General features: G+C 33.4%; 2 protein-coding genes across 2 annotated transcripts; both read right to left on the bottom strand.

The window, feature by feature from the left end:
• Positions 1-9,309: 9,309 nt before the first annotated feature.
• Positions 9,310-20,732, bottom strand: Nsun5 (Nop2/Sun-like domain containing protein 5). Its single transcript, XM_072893951.1, has 7 exons — positions 20,462-20,732; positions 18,729-18,999; positions 16,721-16,977; positions 15,967-16,082; positions 15,350-15,522; positions 12,011-15,118; positions 9,310-9,673 (listed from the first exon to the last, which is right to left on the bottom strand). The coding sequence occupies exons 1-6, from the start codon at positions 20,585-20,587 to the stop codon at positions 14,595-14,597; spliced, it is 1,467 nt and encodes a 488-aa protein (XP_072750052.1). The 5' UTR covers positions 20,588-20,732; the 3' UTR covers positions 9,310-9,673; positions 12,011-14,594.
• LOC140667223 (uncharacterized) lies at positions 9,644-12,248 on the bottom strand. The gene is made up of 6 exons (XM_072894964.1): positions 12,020-12,248; positions 11,453-11,796; positions 11,171-11,344; positions 10,379-10,981; positions 9,832-10,026; positions 9,644-9,673 (listed from the first exon to the last, which is right to left on the bottom strand). Exons 1-6 carry the CDS (start codon positions 12,246-12,248, stop codon positions 9,644-9,646), a joined length of 1,575 nt encoding a protein of 524 aa, XP_072751065.1.
• Positions 20,733-23,593: the final 2,861 nt, after the last annotated feature.

The raw sequence follows: 23,593 nt of genomic DNA on the forward strand, positions 1-23,593 counted from the left end.
GGAGGCGGTTGTTTCTCTCTTTCTCTCTTTCTTTCACTCACTCTGTCCCTTCCTTTTACGCACACACTCAGACATGCACACATCGCGTGTAGCAATCAGCTGATCGCAGCGTCCGACGGCCGGCGATCCGGAACAACTTTTGGTCATCAAAGTAATGTTATTTTAAGGAACACGTATTCCTGACGTAATTATAAGACATTTTCTTCTTTACCAAAATTTTATTTAAAGTATAATTTTACGCTATAAGATAAAATAGTTAGCGACTCATGCGGCGGTAATCACCCGTCGGACGGTTAGCTGCGCCGCGTCGCTCCTGCCTGTCTTCCATACTCGACGCGTGATTTGCTAACTATTTTTGCTTATAACACAAAAACTACGCTTCAAATCAAATTTTGATAAAGGAAAAATTGTCTTAGAATTGTGTCAAAAATACGTCATTTTACGGACGGAAGGTTGTTTTGGGACACCCTGTATACCATACTGGAATGAGCACTGCCATACCCCCACCACGGTTATCGCGGCCACTAAGAGATAGCTGAATTAAGACGTTCCTTATCATGTATTATTATGCCTGAAAATATATACTTCAATAGTCTACACTGTAAAAAAATTCTAAAAAAATTCTATAAAAAATTTTTAAAAAATTTGAAGAAAAATTTATTTTAAATTATATATGGAAACGTTATGCTTATATACACATAAAATAAATTTAAATAATTTTAAATAATTTTTATATTAACTTTTAATTTATCTTTACTCATATTTTTGAAAATATATTATTTAATTAAAAATAAAATTTAACAAATTAAACTCCAGATTATGTTACAGATGATATCTTTCTTAATCTTTTTTAAAGATCAATGTTTTTAGAATGAGTAGTACATAGAGTCACGTAGTTACCTTAGTTAGTTAGATAAAGACAACAACGTCCTAATCACAGACTTCTATACTATAACTAGACCGCTAACTTCCTTATATATTAGATCTAAAAAGTGACCCCGAAAAATATGTACAACATTAGTAGGATAGAGAAAAGAAGGGGATAGATATATAATATGGCTATTATAGAAAATTCGTGTGTGAGTGACTTTGCTTTAAATTCAACCAATCAGCGTGACTGTCATCCTACTAATGATGACGCATGCGCATAAGTTTTGTACATACTTTTCGGTGTTATGTACTTTGTCGGAGTTAACAGTCTAGTTGTATAGGGAGGGTCCCGTTAGCACACATCCCGATAGCACACAACCACACATATTGACCGATGCCTAGGGTAATCAGCACGGTTAGCCAATCAGAAGGTTCAATTGTTCATTGGCCAATTAGCATTGTGCACTATCGGATCCCGTCCGTTGTATACAGGGTGTTCCATAATTCGCGAACCACCCGTTACGTGCAGGTAGAGTAGGTTAAACTAAGTAAAAAAATTATCTACCATTTTGCAATTTTTGCAATAATTAATGAGATATTAATTACACAGGTCTACAAGGTTTTGTTGTTGAGCAGCTGGGGGTCGTTTCCCAAGTAATTTTCTGCGTAGAATCCGAATCCGAGGTCAGAATTGGCCCATCACGTCAGGATTTTGAGATATTTGAGGTTATATACTGGAATTCATCATGTTATATTAAAATGGCCGTAACTTTGCAAGAAAAAATCGAAGATGACCATTCGACAGCTCATTTTGAAGGGAAAGAGTAGTACTAAATGATGCAATTAGAAGAAAAGAGCTAAAAAATTTTGTGCGTCCTGTACATAACCTCAAAAGTAGCCCAAAAAGCCATTTTTCGAGTATATAACCTCAAATATCTCAAAATCTTGACATGATGGGCCAATTCTGACCTCGGATTCGGATTCTACGCAGAAAATTACTTCGGAAATGACCCTCAGCTGCCCAACAACAATCATGATCCCATTTTTTGTAGACCTGTGTTATAAGAGATCAGCCAATCGGCGCCCGGCAGAAGCGTGCGGCACAAAGAAGCCTCCCATTGTTACTTGATACTAGGCGCGCCGACGAAGCGGTGGAAGGAACGCTCTGCATTGTCAACATGAAGAGTCACACACACACATATCGGCGCGCCTAGTATCAAGTAACAGTGGGAGGCTTCTTCGTACCGCGCGTTCCTGCCGAGCGCCGATTGGCTGATCTCTTATAATTAATATCTCATTAACTATTGCGAAAATTGCAAAATGGTACATAACTTTTTTATTCAGTTGAACCTACTCTACCTGCACCTGACGGGTGGTTCGCGAATTATGGGACACCCTGTATAGAAGTCTGTGGTCCTAATTCAACTATCGCAGTCACACAATCTTGATCACCAATCAGAAACACAGTGGTTATTCTAGTATGGTATATATTTCAATGTTTTACAGTCATCGTCGCCATTTTACCGCAAATGATTTTTTGCAATTTTTGGATAAACTATGGACCACCAAACGTTGTAAAGAATTTATTCGTGATCACCTAATGATTCTACATCGAATAAGCCCTTATTTAACTCGATTAGACGAAAAATGAAAATGTTCGGCTAACTGTACATCAAAATTTTAATTATTTTATTTTAAAAAAATAATTAACCACCAAACGTTTTAATTGGACTACTAATCACCACCAAATGACCAAATGATTACCTAGTTAATTATAATTATAAAAAAATCAAAATGGTTCGGCTAACTTTACGGAGCTCCGACAGAGTTCTTATGTCTTCTGCCAACTTCTAAAAATTGTGTAATATAAAATTATGTAAATTTTTTTGTATACAGTCGGACCTCTTAAGGTGTAGTCCCATGGAGCGTATTACGCGTATCGCGGATTGTGCGTATCGAAAATCTGACCAATCGCGGATGTTCCACTGTTTTCGGTACGTGAAAGTTTTGTTCCTACGGTCCCATGAAGCGAAATTCGCGTAAGCAAATTAAGCGGATGCTCAATCACAAAACGATTTTCGTTATTTCCTTTATCTAGACAGTCTTGTGATTGGTGAACCACTGATCCATTTACGCAAATTCCGCTTCATGGGACCATAAGAACAAAGAGCAGGCAAAAAAATCGAAGAATATTCACAATATGTATATAAAGTGAGTTTTATTTAATTTATTAATTTATTTAATATTAATAAATAAAACAATTGGCTTTTACCAGGTGCAGAATGAAATTGAAAACAATATTGTTTTCAATTTTGTTATTAATAAAGCGTTTAAAGCGAATAAATTACGATGTTTTTACGAAGTAGGAAATACATCGTAAAATTATAAAACTTTATGCGCTTTATTATTATTTAACATTGAAAAGAGAGAAAAGTTATGAATAAAAGAAAACGGAAATATTATAGTGCAGACCAATATTTTCCATTGAACGACGTTTAACACAAGGAGCGATCAATAATTGTAAATATTACAAAAATAATATTTCAACCTTGTCCTACGACCCTTTTATGCTATGAAACCTCTTATCCTACAACAAAAAATCCTCTCATGCTACGACCGCGAAAGGGGAATTATATCCCCACTTCTCAGATTTACATGACAGTGTCGGCTCATTAGATTTTCAAACTTTGAGCAGAATTCAGGATTCAGGACCGTAGATTGCATTTTCAAACCTTAATAACAAAAAATGCTATATACTCACAGGACTTATACTTTGTTCATTATTAATTTTACAAAAAACTGCTTTAAAATAAATTTTTCTTTTTTTATATTAATTGATGAATACGCCAATACGCTACAATAATGAACTCGGCGGAACGACGGCGTATCAAAAACAGCAAAACGTCCGCGATTGGTCAGATTTTCGGACAGGATCAATAGCGCATAATGCTAATTGGCCAATGAACATTAAAACCTTCTGATTGGCTAACCGTGCTGGTTACCCTAGGCATCAGTCAATATGTATGGTTGTGTGCTATCGGGATGTGTGCTAACGGGACCCTCCCAGATTTTCGATACACGCAATCCGCGATACGCATGATACACTCCATGGGACTGCACCCTTAGGGTGCGATCCCATGAATATATATTTGGCGCGTAACGTGTACCTAATCAATTACGATGTTTAATATTTCTGTTGAACAATCTAAAAAAATAGAAAGATATGATTGGTTACGCGATACGCGTACATGCAAAATATCAGTCCATGGGACTCCAACCTTGTCCTACGACCTTTTTATGCTATGAAACCTCTTTCTTACCTACTTCCAAACCTTATCCTACAACAAAAAATCCTCTCATGCTACGACCGCGAAAGGGGAATTATATCCCCACTTCTCAGATTTACATGACAGTGTCGGCTCATTAGATTTTCAAACTTTGAGCAGAATTCAGGATTCAGGACCGTAGATTGCATTTTCAAACCTTAATAACAAAAAATGTACACTTTATGTAACAATGAGTTTATTTTATTTATTTATTATTATTTATGATCTGTTTTTGTAATTTATATTTTACCTTTATATATTAGTATATGCATAGTTATAATACAAAAGTTCGCTTCGCACAATTCGGAAATATTCGGAATCCGAATCTTTCCGAATAGACTGCAAAGTGGGGATAAAGAATCGCTCCTCATTTTGTCGTAGGATCAAAGGTTTTCTAGACCGAAAATGTCGTAGGATGTGGAGGTCTGACTGTATAATAATTTCGCTTATATTAGTACTTTTTTTCAAGAAATATTTCTAAGTGCAAAATGAAAATTTATATCAAAGTACAAAAAAAAGTTAATATATTTTTTACAAACATTAATTTTTATTAGATATTCCAGTTAGTGAAGGCTCACCACAGACTTCTATATAATACTAGACTGCTAACTCCTTATATATAAGGCAGCTCTAATTTTATGTACAAACAAGTATGTATAACATCCCTTTCTGCGCATGCGCTGTGAAGGCGCGTGTTACACGCATGTATACAGGGTGATTCAAAACAACCTGATGTCTTTAAAATGACATATTCTTGAGCGAATTCTAAAACAATTTTTCCTTTACCAAAATTTAATTTGAAGCGTATTTTTTGAGTTATAAGCAAAAATAGTTAGCAAATCACGCGTCGAGTATAGAAGGCAGGCAGGAGCGGCGCGACGCGCCGCGAGCGCGGACGCAACTGACCGTCCGACGGGTGATTACCGCCGCATGAGTCGCTACCTATTTTATCTTATAACATAAAATTATGCTTTAAATAAAATTTTAGTAAAGAAGAAAATGTCTTAGAATTGTCAGGAATACGTGTTCTTTAAAATAACATTACTTTAATGACCAAAAGTTGTTCCGGATCGCCGGCCGTCAGACGCTACAATCAGCTGATTGCTACACGCGATGTGTGTATGCTGAGGGTGCGTTCGGGGAACTCGCTATCACACTACCAACGTAAACGCTACCAAAAATGTTTGCGGAGCCAATAGCGTGATAGCGGTAGCAAGCTCTATGAACAGCAATAGCGTAGCATATTACCAATTTCAAACCTAACTAAATATTATTTCACATTTTAGGTATGATTTACTAATATTAATGATTTTTCTTTTTGGAAAAAAAAAGTTATATTTTGATATAAATATTTATAAAATATTTAAATAATTATTATAAATATCTTGTAAATATTTTATAAATATTGTCAATATTGTCATATTTATTTAAATATTGATGTATATATATCGCTGAATTTTTCTTTATTACGTATTATGCCGGTCAGTTATAATAATTGGTTATGCTGAACACTACTGGTGAGTTCGGGGAACTCGCTATCGCACTACCAATGCAAACGCTATCGACACACTACCTCGGAAGGAATAGCATTGGTAGCGTAGAATTATGACGTCACACACCATCATTAATGACGTCACAATTGCGTTTGTTAGCACTACTACCTATCTCTGTGAACAATCGATAGTACTAAATTGCACGAATAGTGTCGCCCCGAACGTACCCTGAGTGTGTGCGTAAAAAAAGGGACAGAGTGAGTGAGAAAAAGAGAGAGAGAAATAACCGTCTTCGCGACGGCGACGCTCCTTCGATTGTCATCGACATTGGGTACGTTCCGGTATTCACTGTAAGTACTGAGATATGACATCACTCAGTAGAGCTGTGAAGATCGTTCCGTTATTACTATTGCTGCTTGGACGCGTTATAGCGCTGCAATAACGAAATGATATCCACAGTACTGCGATTATAGTTGTCGAAAATATAACCTATTAATATGGCAATGATGAATGGAGCAATAAAAATTGCAATAATATCTGAGTTCACGAAATATTTAATGGAATCAGATAGTGAACGATGAAGAAAACGAATTTATTAATATTATTTTGTATTCTTTATTGTCTTCTGCATCTATCAAATACATTTCTTCGGGCGCCGCCATCTTTCTGCTGCGAATGCCTCACCTCGCGAGCCGCAGTAATGAAAGCAGGAAATGATGACAAAATCTATGACGTCATATGAACACGAAAACCGACTGAAAGTTTACTGGCGCATATACCGGAACGACATTCGCAGTACTGCTAGTACTTACAGTGAATATCGGAACGCACCCATTGTCGTCGACGACTTCAGACCAATCGATATATTGATTTTCCGGCTCAGCTGAGAGACACATCGTGTGTAGCAATCAGCTGATTGCAGTGTCCGACGGCCGACAATCCGGAACAACTTTTGGTCATTAAAGTAACGTTATTTTAAGGAACACTTATTCCTGACGTAATTATAAAGGCCGCCGCACACACTTTTACATATTTTTGAGTGAATTCTAAAACAATTTTTCCTTTACCTAAATTTGATTTGAAGCGTATATTTTGAGTTATAAGCAAAAATAGATAGCAAATCACGCGTCGAGTTTGATAAAGAAAAAAATGTCTTAAGGCCGCCGCACACACTTTTACATATTTTTGAGTGAATTCTAAAACAATTTTTCTTTTACCTAAATTTGATTTGAAGCGTATATTTTGAGTTATAAGCAAAAATAGATAGCAAATCACGCGTCGAGTTTGATAAAGAAAAAAATGTCTTAAGGCCGCCGCACACACTTTTACATAACGCATAATGCACATAAGGAAACTGATTGGTCTATAAACACATGCATAGGGAATTCAACCAATCGAATTCCTTATGTATATGCATTATGCGTTATGTAAAAGTGTGTGCGGCGGCCTTAAGACATTTTTTTCTTTATCAAACTCGACGCGTAATTTGCTATCTATTTTTGCTTATAACTCAAAAAATACGCTTCAAATCAAATTTAGGTAAAGGAAAAATTGTTTTAGAATTCGCTCAAAAATATGTCATTTTAAGGACATTAGGTTGTTTTGAACAGCATCGGTCTATCTTAGTTCAACTTTTAATGAGTAACAAAGACAGAACGATACTGTTAGCGCTAATAGTATCTCCCCGAACGCGCTCTTAGTACATAAAATTCAAGGACACTTTATGGGCGTTCGGGGAGACGCTATTAGCGCTAACAGTGTCATTCTATCTTTGTTATTCATTAAAAGTTGAACAAAGATAGAACAACGCTGTTAGCGCTAATAGCGCCTCCCCGAATGCGCTCTATAGGTATGTTCGAGACGACACTATTCGTGCAATTTAGTACTATCAACTGTTCACAGAGACAGGTAGTAGTGCTAACAAACGCAATCATGACGTCATTAATGATGGTGTGTGACGTCATAATTCTACGCTACCAATGCTATTCCTTCCGAGGTAGTGTGTCGATAGCGTTTGCGTTGGTAGTGCGATAGCGAAAGCTCCGTAAAGTTAGCCGAACCACATTGATTTTTTTATAATTAAAATTAACTAATCGTTTGGTCATCGTTTGTTCATGATTGGTCATCCAATTAAAACGTTTGGTCATTTATCGTTTTTTTTTAATTAAATAATTAAAATTTCGAACTAAAGTTAGCCGAACATTTTTATTTTTCGTCCAATCGAGTTAAACAAGAGTTTATTCGATGCAGAATCGTTAGGTGGTCACGAATAAATTCTTCACAACGTTTGGAGGTCCATAGATTATCCGAAAAATGAAAAAAATCATGTGCGGTAAAATTCCAAATTCTTTTAAGGCTGATTCACACTTTGGCAGAAAAATAGAAAGCAGATAGCAAAAGCCAATCAAAACTTGCGTTGGCAATTGACTGTTGAGTAAAGAATTTCTAATGTTTTTATATGATAATATGATGGATGGAGTTCCGAAAAGCTCAAACCCCCGATTTTGCTGTCATCACGTATATTTACGTATTTTGATGCGCTGATTACGAAAATAATAGTGAAAGTTACCGACAATTTCATTTTCATGGTGAAAACCATAAAAAATCGTTAAAAAATGACGTCTTTTGGTTTTATTTTATCAAATACTGAAAATTTAGAAAAATGTTTTAAACAAAAGTTGTAGATCTCTCCGAAAAATCCTACTAATGATGACGCATGCGCATAAGTTTTGTACATACTTTTCGGTGTTATGTACTTTGTCGGAGTTAGGAGTCTAGTTGTATATAGAAGTCTGTGGGCTCACTATAGATAGCTGTAGCTACAAATTTACTAGAGATATTTGAAAATTGATATGTTATTTCAAAGCTTAAACATTTATACAAATACAGTCGGACCTCTTATCCTACGACCCTTTTATGCTACAAAACCTCTTATCTTACGACAAAAAAATCCTCTCCTGCTACGACGAAAGGGGAATTATACCCCCACTCTCAAATTTTTGTCGTAGGATCAGAAGTTTAAGGGGAAGATTCCGGACCGAAAATGTCGTCAGTGATGCCAGAAGTCCGACGAGAACAACGCACAACTACAAGCGAAAACAGCGTACGTGTGAGCTCGGCGCTTCGGCTAGCTTCGGATCGTAGAAGAAGATAGATATATCGTTTTCTATCTCCTTCTTACCAAGCCTTCGCGCGTCGTTTTCGTGTCGGCTTGGTAAGAAGGAGATAGAAAATGATATATTACGCTGTTTTCGCTTGTGGTTGTGCCTTGTTTTCGTCAGACTTCTGGCATCACTGAATATCGTAGGATAAGAGGTCCGACTGTAACTTGACACATGTCATGTGCATTTGTAAATCACTACGATTTTTAATACGATTGAAAATGGAACGTGATAAAGAACATTTTTATCATTTGTTACTTTACTACTTTGATTCGAAGAGAACAGTTGCTGAAGCTCACTGATTCATCTCAAACTTATTTTGAGTCTGCTCCATCAGTTAAAACATGTGAATATTGGTTTTGAAAGACCGAATTTACTTCTAGAGATATGACAGCCAGAGGATTGATATGTAGATCACGAACCGAATAATTAGGATAAAGGAGATATTCTGTGCACGAATTTAATATAAAATAAAAGAAATATCTTTATTTAATACAAACTGAACTCGGAAAACTCTCAGGCTAAAACTGTTTATCTTCGCCTTTCTCGAAAGAGAGTCGACGCTCTCGATCGATCCTATCAACTTATACGCTCACTTTTTCCCCTTCTTAAAGTCTACCCGGTATATTTCGAAGTGAGACATGCGCCCTTGGTTTGTGTTGCGCGCGCCGCTCTACGTCATATGACGCGTATGACGTCGCCTTTTGGTGCCTTACATCTCGGCCCTCCTGGCCTATAACTTCGCCCTGAAGTTTTGTGCGGAATTTTTAAAATGGCGCTTCGTGTGGTCAATTTACCGGTTTCTCTGTATCGATGGTGATCGCTGTAACAAGTACGTGAGGTTATTGCGTATCCTTAGTTATAATGCTTATTCTACTAATTTTTACAATCTTATATGCTAATTTACACTTAAGCTTATGACTAATTTTATATCTAATTTGAAGGTTTTATCTAATATTTGATTTTATCGGACGACAATACCGTGTTCATTGGTTTCGCGCCTTGATTATGACCCGGTATATCACGGACAACGTATCGGTCGTTTCCTAGACTTTTAGCTATAAGGTAAGGCCCTTTATAATTTGGTTTCAATTTCGTATTGACGTCTAGTTTAATAATTCTATTTCTTACTAACACGTAATCTCCTTCCTTATATTTCGTCGGACTTTTACTTCGCTTGTCTTTATATTGCGCAATTATAATTGCGCAATAAATTGGTCGCACGCTCCGCGGAGTCTTTATTTATTTCCAGTATTCTGGGGTCCGCTAACTGTCTGAATTCGAGCTCTCTTTCTAACGGGAGAGCATTTACGTACGCCACGCTACTACTCAGTGCATCTACATGGCACATTTGTTCCCCTGCTCGATGCGCAATACTAAAATTATAATTCTGCAGGCTGAGTGTCCACTTCGCTATTCTCGGGTTTAAGTTCGCTCGATTTACAGCATGTACTAACGCATTACAGTCCGTGACAATTTTGAACTGTATTCCATATAAATATAAGTGGAAACGCTCTATCGCTCTTACAATTGCTAACATTTCTAACTCAAACGAATGATATTTTGTTTCAGCCTCATTCGTGACTTGGCTAAAGTACGTTACTGGAGCCCACTTATTGTCTTTTTGCTTTTGCAAAAGTATCGCTCCGAGGCCTAGACTACACGCATCGGTATGCAGTTCCGTTTCCGCCGCAGGATTGTATAATTTAAGCACTGGCGCAGTAGTAAGTTCGCTCTTCAATAATTCAAACGCCTCTAAACAATTTTTATCGAAACGGAATTCCACTGATTTCTTTAATAAATTTAACAATGGTCTGGCTTTCCGCGCATAATCCTTGATAAACTTTCTAAAGTAATTCGTCAATCCTAAAAATCGTTGAATTTCTAGTACATTTCTCGGTTGAATGAAATTTTTAATTGCCTCTGTGTGTCTTTGACTTAACGTTATACCGTTTTCAGAAATCGTATATCCTAAAAATTTTACTGTATTTCTCAAGAATTGACACTTGTGGTAATTCAATTTGAATTTGTACTGTTTCAGAATAGAGAGCACTTCTCTCAGGATTTCAAGATTTTGCTCGACCGTTTCCGTCGGAATTAATACATCGTTCATATAAACCACTATTTTATCCTGCCGAATTAACGGATTAAGAATTTACTTCAATCTTTTCTGAAATTCGGCTGGCGCTTTCGAATAGCCAAAGGGTAAGTATTTATACTCATATTGCTCATCGGGCGTCGCAAATGAAAAATATTTAGTTGAATCATTATGGACTTTAATTTGATGGAAACTATCTTTTAAATCAAGCAATGTAAATACTTCCTTATTACCTAATTGCAATAGACAATCTTCGATTAACAGGAAAGGATATTTTTGCTTCTCAATTCTACTGTTTAACGGTCGCAAATCCACACAGAGCCTAACTTGACCATTTTTCTTTGTTACAGGTACTACCCTCGCGCAATAAGAAGAAATGCTCGGCTGAATTATTCCCTGTCGTAATAATTCGTCAACGATTTTTCTGATCTCAACGCGCTCGGTGTATGCAAAACGTCGTGGTGCATATGCATATATGGAAGGGTCTTGAAGGTGAACTTGTACCGTATAATCATCTTTCACTGGTAAGATATTTGTATTTTCTATCTCGAATAATAAATCTTTAAGTTGTTTTTCGACCTTGTTATTGTAATCTGTTTTAACCGTTTCTATTATCTGTTCCAGGTTGTTTGTTAAACTATCTTCTATATAATACGGCAAACACGTAAACAAGTTGACCTTCTCACCTTCACACGCCGGTTTATACACTAAGGTAAGCTTTTCTTTGTTTAAAAAATCACGACCAAGTATCAGGTCACTTTCAAAATTGTTTTCTTTTAGTACATGTAAATTAACCAAAAATTTTGAATTTTCCACGCAATTCAACGCGACTTCGACTAATACAATGCCTATAATATTTAGTAAATTATTACTCAAATTTTTTAACTTCCTTTCGACCGGTACTAATTTATAATTATACGGCTTCAGGAATTCTTTATACACGTTAAATTTAATGAACGAAACCGGGCTCCCCGTATCAATCAACGCAATTAACTCGCATTTTTTATCATCTAACTTATCTATTTTGACGAACGGATTGGTAATTTCTATTTTAGATTCTACCTCGTTAACGGCCGCCACTGCGCTCGAGGACGACGACTCTACGAAGACGCTTGCTGCTGCCGTCGTGGATGCCGCCGAAGGAGATGTCCTCTGTGGCGCGCCTTTCTTCTTGAGGATGGGGCAGTCGTACCGGCGATGTCCTTTCTCCTTGCAATAGAAGCAGGACGTCTGTCTCTTCTCTGCATTCCTGGTGCGTGTGCCCCTTTTTGCCGCAATTCGTGCACATGTCCTTCGCCATTCCCGCGCTCACACCATTAGTGCCGGGACGCCTCTTCTCCGTATCCAAGGCTCCTTCCGTCACTCATTTCATGGTCTCCAGGAATTCCTCTAGAGTGTCGGCCTTTATGGAGAGCGCCACTGCCCTCAGGGAGCTCTGGCGATTCCGCCGATCACTAGATTAATTGTGTCCTTGGCCGATAAATCGAGGCGATGCATCAACGCCACTTTCTCTATGGCGTATTGGTCGAACGTCTCTTTCCCTTGGATCCACCTCTTGGCCTCGACTTTCTGCATAGCCTTGTAGAAGGGAACCTTCCTCTCGAACATTTTCGTCAGCTCCTGGCGAAGCCCTATCCAGGACTCCACTGCTGCTTCTGTCTGAACCTCGTACCACCGTCGAGCCGATTTCACCAATCGACTGGAAGCTGCCAGAAGTCTCACCCCGTCGGTGGCCCCATGGATCAACGACACCTTCTCTACCCTTCTGATCCAGGTAATGATATTTTCGTCCTCTGTTCCTCCGAATGCCGGGATTTGAATCAATAGCCAGTTGATCATATTTCCAGGTAGAAGCCCATCCTACCTGGATCGACCTTGAGAAGATCCGGTCGGAGAAGAATTTACCTCTGTTCGCTCCGTCCAGCATTTCCTGTCGCTGAAACGGGAATCTCCTCCGCTCTGACCACCGGAACTTCATTTCGTCTCGCACCCAGCACCTGAATTAACTGGGCGAATTGATCCTGCTGTTGTTGAAGGAACTGCTGGTGTTGCCTGCACAGCTCCTCCTGTTGCCTTCTCAGAAATTGTTGCTGCTGTTCCTGCATCTCTAAATAATGCCGATTCAGGTCAGCGGTCACCGAAGAAAGCGCTTGTCGGACCCTCAGCATGGTCACCAGACGATCTTCGTCGTCTTCCGCCGAAACTGATCCTTGCGTCTCAACGTCGTCCTGCTCCGGAACTAAGTCTGGCCCCAGTAAGTCTGCCACTGGACCGTGTTGTTCCAAATGCAAGATTATTACGTCGAGTAATTTTTTTCGATCCCATCTAACTCTTCGGTCCAAGTTTATTCGGAATCAAAGAGCTTCTTGCTTCAGCTCCCTCAAGGATAATGTGTCTAAACGTGCCCTATGTTCTTCCATTTTTCCAGATATAACGGCAGAATTTGAAAGTCATACCAAAATAATCGCAAAGGTCACGAGCCGCCGAAGGAACGCGAATCGAATCCCACTTCTGATGTTGAAAGACCGAATTTACTTCTGGAGATATGACAGCCAGAGGATTGATATGTAGATCACGAACCGAATAATTAGGATGAAGGAGATATTCTGTGCACAAATTTAATATAAAATAAAAAAAATATCTTTATTTAATACAAACTAAACTTGGAAAACTCGCAGGCTAAAACTGTTTATCTTCGCCTTTCTCGAAAGAGAGTCGACGCTCTTGATCGATCCTATCAATTTATACGCTCGTTTTTTCCCCTTCTCAAAGTCTACCCAGTATATTTCGAAGCGAGACATGCGCCTTTGGTTTGTGTTGCGCGCGCCGCTCTACGTCATATGACGCGTATGACGTCGCCTTTTGGTGCTTTACAGTTTCAACGATTCAAAAATGGTGATTTTGTTTTGAAAGACAAAGACTGCTCAGGTCAGCCAAAACATTTTTTTAATCGTGGAATTCACTTATTGTCAGAAAAGTGGGAAAAAGTTGTACCTATAGAAAATATATTGAATAAAATATAATTTAATGTGTCTAAAATAAACATAATTTTTGCAAAAAGTCTCTTAAAATAACCAGAATGCATAATATTTAGCAACTTTTTATTTCTTTTTTAAATTTCTTTAATTAAAAAAAAATTCTTTTTCTTGCTATTTTAATATCAATAAATTGTTCAACAAATCATTGCTAATCATAGTTGATTCATTTTGATATTTCTCTTGAACATTATTAATTTTTATTATTTCCTTGTCTTGTTTATTTTCTTTGGTATTTTTGATCATCTTGTTATTTCTTACAGATTTTATCGTTTTTTTTTCTTTAGTTGCTCAGTGTTGTTCTTCTTTTCATTTAGTTCCTTTTTTTCATAATCATTAAGTTTCATCTTTTTATCTTCTTTCTACAAAAAATAGATTTCATACTTTGATCTTCTACTTTTCCTTGACTTTTTCTGCTTTACGTCTTCTGATGCCTTCATCTGAATGTCTTCTGGTCTACTTAATACTATTTCTTTATAAATTTAAAATTTAATAAAGAGCAATTATTGATTTTTCTTATATCTTTATTTTCTTTTGTCTTAATTTCATTTCCTATTTTGTTACTTATGATACTACAAATTTAACAATCCCTGGATGTCTTTACTTGTTCATCATTCATTGAGATTTCTTTTTTCCTTTTTTTTCTTTTCTTGCATCGTTTTTGCATTAAATTTTCTCTTCTTTCTTTCGCTTGTGTCATTTTCTTTTATACCCATATCAGCTATAGTAGAATTTACATTACCTCCTTTGCGTTTACACTTTGGCAGAGCCACGTCGAAGTTTCTCTCGAATACCGCTATGAAAAAACCATTACAAAAATCAATATTTGGTTTTGAATATAAACATTTATCCCCACAATTATATCTTTTGGAACTGAAATTTATCCAATTATTTTTCAGCAACTGTTTAGCTGGCATTAGAGAATAAGCATTGCCAATATCAGTGAGAACTTCATCTATCACTTCTTCATTCTCTTCAGGATGAAGAGAACAAGTGCTATAGATTATTTTTTTTGCATTCGGAAAATTAAGAAGTGCGTATCTAAGAAGATAGACTTGGAACGATTGTAGATTTTGCAGGCGTTTTGACAGAGGCTTGTTGTTCATATTACTTTGTCCTGGTCTGTCCACAATACCTGTGATAAAAATCATTCTATGTAAATGAAAATTTTCATTTATTTATAGCGTTCTATTTTATAATATTAAACAAAATGTTTAAATAAACGAATGATAACGTTTGTAAGAAGAATATTAATATTTTTATTAATAAGAATTCATTATATTAATTAAAAATATTGACATCTGTTTTCCAACTGTTTAATGTATTATTTTATTGTTAATTTAAAAAATAAAAAGTGAAATTTTACCTGATCCAGAACAACTTGGATCGACCAGGATATATTCCACATGTGAATACTGTTTTGGATCGAGAGTTAGAGCATCTTGATTAAGAAGTTTCACACAGAGGGAATGAGTTATCTTTATCTGTTTGAATAAGGTTTCAAATCTTTTAGCATCAATTTCTACAGCATAAATATTTCTGAAAAAAAATTTATGAACACTTATCTCTCTTTCTCCAAAAATTTAAATATTTTTATTTAAAAAAATATATATGTTTGATATTTAATAAAACGTAATTGTATAAAAGATATAAAATTAATTATACAATAAAACTTTTTTTATAAGTTATTTTTAAATTTCTCATATTTTTTTGTTTTATATTAAAAATTCTAAAAATATCTTTCTAGAATCTTTTATTTCATATATATTTTTTAATTTTTCAAATTAAATATCGATAATTAGGTTTCAAATTAAAATTTATGTCAGTAAATCTACTTAAAATTAAATATGAAATTACACTTTGTTGTATGTTATATGATATTTAAAAAATAAAAAGAAGATTTAAGAATGTTATTCTTGATGTATATAAGTACAATCTGTAATACATTTTATATAAAGACACACATATATACAAAGTATATACCCGCAATTCTGTAATTTTGCAGCTATATGAGTAGCTTTCATGCCAGGTGACGCACACATATCCAGTACAATGGAACCACTAACAGGATTTAACAAGTGGGCCGGCAAGCAGCTAGCCTAAATATGAAATAAAAATCCGAAATTAAAATAAAGTTAATTATAAATAAGAGTATTAATAACTATTTTATAATAATTATATACATTAAACTAACATTAACTCTTAAACAAACATTTTTTTTACATCCTTTAACCATATTCATATCAGCATATTTTTGATGCATATATATTAATATGTAAAAGTTTTTAAAAAATCTGAAAAAATATATATGTGTATAGTCTTTGAGGTTTCTAAATACTAGAATAATAAATTTGAAAAATAAATCAATACAGTTTAAATATTATATATTGTTTTACGACCACTCATTTTCGAGAAATTAATTGTTAAAAAAATCGGACATAATTCACCTGTTTAGATTAAGAGTTAAATAATTATAAAAATAAAAATTTTATACATATACATTTAGAAATAATTAAATTAATAATTAATTCTTGATAGTACTAGATTAAAATTAGAAAGAGTTTAGAGAGTGTTGAAAATATCTTATTATCTACTCTCAGAGTACATTTAAAACTTAAAAAAATTCTTCATAGTACGTTCATAATTTAAAAAAAATTCTTTGTAGTGTATTCACAACTTCAAAAAGATTAGTTTTTTAAAAAGATGAGGTGTCAATGTCAGATGTTATCATCAGTACCTTATCTTGGAGGATGAGTTCACCATTTTGATAGCCGGCATGTTCGTGAAAAGATGTTGAGGACGGAAAAGCAAACACTTCTGGTATATGCAAGTCTTGTATAAAATAAGGTTCGGATAATTGTGATAAGGATTGTAGATATGAGGAGTATGTTGTGCTCCTGGATAGTAACTTCCATCCTTCCTTTTGGAAGAGAGAGATAGCTTTTTCTACTGATAGTAAAAGAGTGTTGACACGGACATATCGAGGCTTTTGAACTATAAAAAAAAAATTTTAATTTTAATTTTCTATTCGAGATCCTACTGTATTATAATGTCTTATTATAACTCATTTCTTTTATATATATATATATATATATATATATATATATATATATATATATATTGTATACGATTATAACCAGAATAATAAATAATTCTAAAATAAGGAATAAAAAATAGTTTCAATATGAATAAGAGTAATAATAAATAATAAGAATAAAATATAGTTTAAAGTTCACTGTAAGAAAAAAAGATAGTATGTGTATAGTCTTAATAATTGAAATATGAAATAGTCTTGTTAAATAAATTATTAAATATATTATTTAAATATATTTTAAGTATATTATTTTCTAAAACAAAAATGTTTAGAAAAACTTTTTCAAATATAAAAAATATACAAATTATCAAACAAGAACAGAGTTATGAAATAATCATACTAGCAAATATAATAGAAGCAAATTTAAATAGTATATACATTTGTAAATATTACAATCTTTACATTGGTACTATATGTTCCATGAAAAGACTGTGTATAGTTCTTCTCTTTCATTAAATCTGATATTCTATTATTACATTGTAATTAAAATAAAACAAATGTATGCTGAACACTTATTAACTTTGCACTCAAAGACTTTTCTTAGATCACCTACCAGCAACTCGAATACATTTTGTTATAAAGTAATGAAAAGACAAATTTTGCACTTGCATAATTTTATCCTATGTAATTATCAACAATCTTTTCGCTTTTTGTCCAATATAATTACCAACAATCCCCTTAGAAGGGACGTTCAAGTTATTTGCTAGATTTACAATGTTCCTTTAGAGGGGATAGCCTTTTAGCAAAGGGTTAAGATGAGTTTGAAACAAAAATCAATATTTCTTTTTTATATAAACTAAAACAAATCAGAAAAAAAATTATTTATTTTTTATATAAACCAATAAATCTTTACAATGACATATTATGTATACATTTTGTAAAGTTGAGGAAAAATTATGAATAATATTTATATTTGTATCTTCTAATATTTATATTTTAACTTAATGTAGTGCTACTTTTTGCTGTTACAATATAGAATATCTTTCCTTTAATTATTAAGTCTTTTTCTTTATTTCTGTAATTGATAATAATCACACAAATATTTTTGTTTAACTAACAAAAAGTTTATCTTTTTCATTGTAATATAAGAAATCTCTGATAATCTTTGAAATCTTTTTGAAGAGTTATTTTAATCAGTTTTCTCATCCAGAACTTTCTCTAGAATTTATTATACTCCTTTTTTCTTTCTTTCTTTCATCTCTATTAATTCTTCATTCCATTCTTTTTCTTCAAGCTCGTGCAGAGCTTGATAAGCATAACAAGAGATAATCAAGTTTACTATAACCACAGCAAACAACACAGAAACACAATTAGTTACAAAAGTGTCAGTCTGAAATTCTGATGTCATAATACGTTGTATCCCGAAAAAGGCAGCAAATGGTAAAGTAAACATAGCAATACTATATAAGAACAATGTTCTCACAACTTCCACCAGACCCATTGCACAATTATTCTTTTCGTCACAAATCAGATCCTGAATTTTTGATAATTCCACAAATTTTTTATTCCAGCTCCTTTGGTCTGTTTATTGGACAGTATTCAGTTGCATATAATCAGGACCATGAAGAAAAGATCTCTATTGCACAATGATTCTCCAAAAATCAAATCTCTGCAAAAATGCAAGCACGTCGTGATTATTGAGAACAATTACCTTTTTTTTTATGAGATATGAAAGTTTCCATATAGCTGAGATTTTTCAACTCTTCTTGGAACTTCCTCTCATAAGCTAACACAGTTAAAACTGGTTTGGAGTGACTCTTTAGATTTTTTTTGCCCCATAAAAGCTCTGTTATGAGAACTCTAGCTAGCCAAGGATCCAAACGCGGTTGCTCTGTGAGAATGTGGGTCTTGTGAAAGAGTTGATCTAAGTGAGGCAACATTCGTAAGGTATTCATCGAGAGACCATATATCCCAGCTATGTTCTAAATTACAAAGACAGTAGAGTAAGTATGTATGTGAGATCTATTTTCTTCTTTTGCTAAATGATATACAAAATATTCTCATACCAGTAGTATAACTAAAAAAAAAGATAATTTCTCATGAAAATATATGCTTAAAATATGGAATAAAATATTTTTCATACAGTTTGTGAGAAAAATGATTTAAAAAATAAAAAAGTAATATATATTTATATTTTTTTTAAATTTAAATAATATTCAATAATTTTATTATGTGCTATTAAATATGTCTCAATAGTAGTTAGTAGAAAAAAATATTACATTTTATTATATATAATCAAACAATTTAAAAAAATTGAAGTTAATTAAAGTAGTTGTATAATGTTAAAAATATTAATTAAAAGTTGTAAAAATATTAATATTACTTTTGCCTTTTCTATAAAATATATTCTTTTGTACACTTTTATAATGTACATTTTTAAAATCAGTATTGAAACAAATTTAATACATATAAAAGAATTATTCAAATTTAAGATAATTAGGAAATAAATACACATATATACATATAAAGCCAATAATTATACAAAACCCACATTTTCAGAGCATTATATATATAAGCTTTTCTTACAATTAAAGATATTCAAAAAATACACTTTCTAAAAAAATTTTATTTTAGATTTTTCTTTATTTTTCTTTACTTTCTTTATTTTCTTTATTTTTTTTATTTTACATTTTACTTATTTATTCATGAGGAATCACTCCTATTTTTAGTTTTACTACCTAATTAAGGCATCTTATATATAAATAATTTAATCAATAATTTGATTAATTATGAGATTAAATCAATCTTATATAACACTATATTGTTAAGTTTGCCTACATTATAACAATATGTTATATTGTTAGGAAGAAAAAATATAATTTATTTTAAATAAAAATAAATGAAATAAATTATATCATTTATAGTTTTCTTTTTTTTATTTAATGTATCTTTCTCCTAAATAAAATTTTGTTCTATTCAAGAGCTTTAAATGTTTCATCGATAAAATATTTAGATTAATGCTTAAATTAAGTTGTTTTTCCTGTATATATATATATATCTTCGCGAATATAAAGCATGAGAATATCTCCCAAAAAAATGTTTGTAATAGGTTATTAGAAAAAGATAAAATTAAAATATACAAAAAGGATATTTTTTTGTATTTTGTGTATTTTTCTCTCTGTCTCATTCTTCTTTATATATAAAAAAGATTTCAAAAATATTAAGTTGTTTTACACTAAAGAAAATTTTTCATATAATTTTTTTAAAATTATCTTTTTTTTATTTCTCTCTTATGACGTATACAAAAATATTAACAAAGTTTTATTACAAAATTTCTGAACAATACATGAAAAATTACGAAATTATGATACTAATATAATAAAATTGTCATAAAAAGACCGAAGTTATTTTCTATATATTTTGTGTAAAATTATTATTACTTACGGGATGATTCTTCTCATAAATTAAAGTTTTTAGGCTAGCTCCTTCTTCTTGCACACGGCGTACAATGTTGGCCGTGAATTTGTAAATACGCGGAACCGTAACAGAATGTACGAATCCGTTCGACATACTACAAATTTAAGACGTCAAGAATTATATTTTATCGTAAAAGTAATAAGTATAATCAAATTTATTCATTAAGGGTCGACAGGACCGACGAGCAAACTCCAAATTGATATTGGAGACCTTGCGCGGTGGTAATGCGAAACTCTGGTTTCAAGATTGCCAACGCTTAAAAATGAAATCTGAGTTTCATGTATAGGTGTGTGTACGTATACGTACAAACACCACTGTATTGCTCGCGCGGACACATATAAGATAGAAAAGGATCGCGCAATCGCGCTGTTCTTGTTCCTCCTCAAGCATATCGGATTACCGAGATCCTTTTTGGCCTTTCGTAGCAGAAAGCAGTAATGCAACAAGACTAACGAGCGCCCAGTTTTTGTAAATTTTATATTTACATATGTAAATACCTGTATATATCTGTCCAAATTGTAGTTAAAATTACATGTACGATAAAATATTATATGATGATAAATAGTAAGAGTAGGATAATAAGTAACAAAATGAATTAATATACAATACGTAAAACACGGGTCCCTATTAGATTTGGCAATTTACTGCTTTTTCGCTATCAATATACTTTATGTATTATCTGCACGATAGAAAGACAAAAATAAAACCTATATTTCACATTTACTTTTGATTATAATGATATTGTGTGTCAATATTTACTCCACTAATAGCGTTAAAATATTTATGAATAAAATATATATATAAATATATTATTGAGTACAATACATTACCTTTTTTTTTTTGAGGGGAAAATGCTTTATGCATACCCCACCGGCCGTTCCGGAGGGGTTATGTGAAACTCGCACCCATTAAAAACCTCTTTTAACGCTTATCTAACAAAATTTTTCGCGCCACTACTTCCCAAGTGATTCAGGATGTCATTGACCAATATAAATAAAAATTACAAATATCATAATTTTATTATGACTCTTTATATATTTTAGCCGTAATATTGTTCTTGCGAAATCATAGGTCGCATCGTGCAGATGATATATATAATAAAATAATAAAATATTGATAGCGAAAAAGCAATAAAATGCCAAGTCTAACAGGCGCCCGTGTTCTACATACTATATGTTAGTTTACTTTGTTAGCAATTATTCTATTGTTATTATTCATCATCATCGAACAATATTTTATCGTATATATAATTTTAACTACACTTGGACATACATGTACATATATACATATATGTACATATGCAAATATAAATTTCACAAAAAGTGGGCGCCCATTAGCTTTATTACATTACTGCTTTCTGCCACGAGAGACCAGAAAGCATTTTCAGACCGTATTTTGACTGATATGTTAGAAGAACAAGGATAGCGCGATCCTTTTATCTTGTCTCATCATCAGGCGCGATGCTGCCAACATGATTTCTGTTAGCTGTACCTTAGGTGCAGATAGCGATATCCGCTTCTACAATATTTAGCTTATAAAGAAGTTATATTTCTTCGTGAAACTTTTTTATATATTCTTTATATAATAACGCAGGTCGCGACAGAGCCAGATTTTACATTTTTGATTCTAAAAAATTTATAATAAATTGATTTCAAATTCAAGGCGCAGCTACACCTGAGCGCGGTAACTCGCGATCAGTAGCACATTCTTGGAAATTTTATTTCGATCTTTTTCTCAAAAAATTGCTCTGTAGCGACCTGCGAAATATCCTACTGATTACAAATATCACAATTTTATTAAAATTCTCTTTGTATTTTAGCTGTAATACTGTTTCTGCGAAACTGTAGTTCGCAGCCGACCGATAGGAGCCTTCACAGTGCCTCCTCTTGACTCTTAAGGGTCTACCGGACCGACGAGAAAATTCCAACGTCACTGTCACCAACATTGAGAAATGAATTCTTATTCAATGTATTGGTGTATGTCTGTATATGTATATAAGGAACACGTATTCCTGACGTAATTATAAGACATTTTCTTCTTTACCAAAATTTTATTTAAAGCATAGTTTTACGCTATAAGATAAAATAGTTAGCGACTCATGCGGCGGTAATCACCCGTCGGACAGTCAGCTGCGCCCGCGCTCGCGGTGTGCCGCACCGCTCCTGCCTGCCTTCTATACTCGACGCATGATTTGCTAACTATTTTTGCTTATAACACAAAAACTACGCTTCAAATCAAATTTTGGTAAAGGAAAAATTGTCTTAGAATTGTGTCAGAAATACGTCATTTTACGGACGGATGGTTGTTCTGGGACACCCTGTATATACAGGGTGGCCCATTTTAAACAATATGGTCAATTTTTTCGTAAACTAAGCGAAATATCGAAAAATAGTTCAGACATGTGTTGCATGGTTTCGAAGGGACTATAAGATGATGCCATTGGTTTGACCTTGGATAATCATTTGAAGGTCACGTGAAGATCACCTCAATTTTTTTAAATTGCCCCCTATTTTTTATTACATATTCTTGTAGCTTACCTCGAGAGCTTTCCAAAATACTTATGATAAAGTATTTTTTCATTAAGTATTTTTTGAGTTATGAGACTTGAAAGTTGCAATATTTTGACATAAAATACAAGATATCTCGTAAAATATTCATTTTTCGATTATCTTACCCTAATACTTTTATACACAGAATAATGAGACGAATCAATTGGTATAAAGAAAACACATAGTTATCTTTAAGAAAAAAAATTGAATCTGAATTTGCAACTAGCAGTTACACATTTTTACTTTAACATAATTATGTGTTTTCTTTACACCAATTGATTCGTCTCATTATTCTGTGCATAAAAATATTAGAGTAAGATAATAAAAAAATGAATATTTTACGAGATATCTTGTATTTTATGTCAAAATACTGCAACTTTGAAGCCTTATAACTTAAAAAGTGTTTAATGAAAAAACATTTTATTTTAGTGTTTTGGAAAGCTCTCGAGATAAGCTATAAGAATATGGAAAAATATATAGGATGTTCTATTTAAAAAATTTAAAATGACTTTCACGTGACCTTCATGTGACGGGTGGGAGTCTATTGACC

The sequence above is a fragment of the Anoplolepis gracilipes genome, chromosome 6 (assembly GCF_047496725.1).
Source record: "Anoplolepis gracilipes chromosome 6, ASM4749672v1, whole genome shotgun sequence".
Classification (NCBI taxonomy): Eukaryota; Metazoa; Arthropoda; class Insecta; order Hymenoptera; family Formicidae; genus Anoplolepis; species Anoplolepis gracilipes.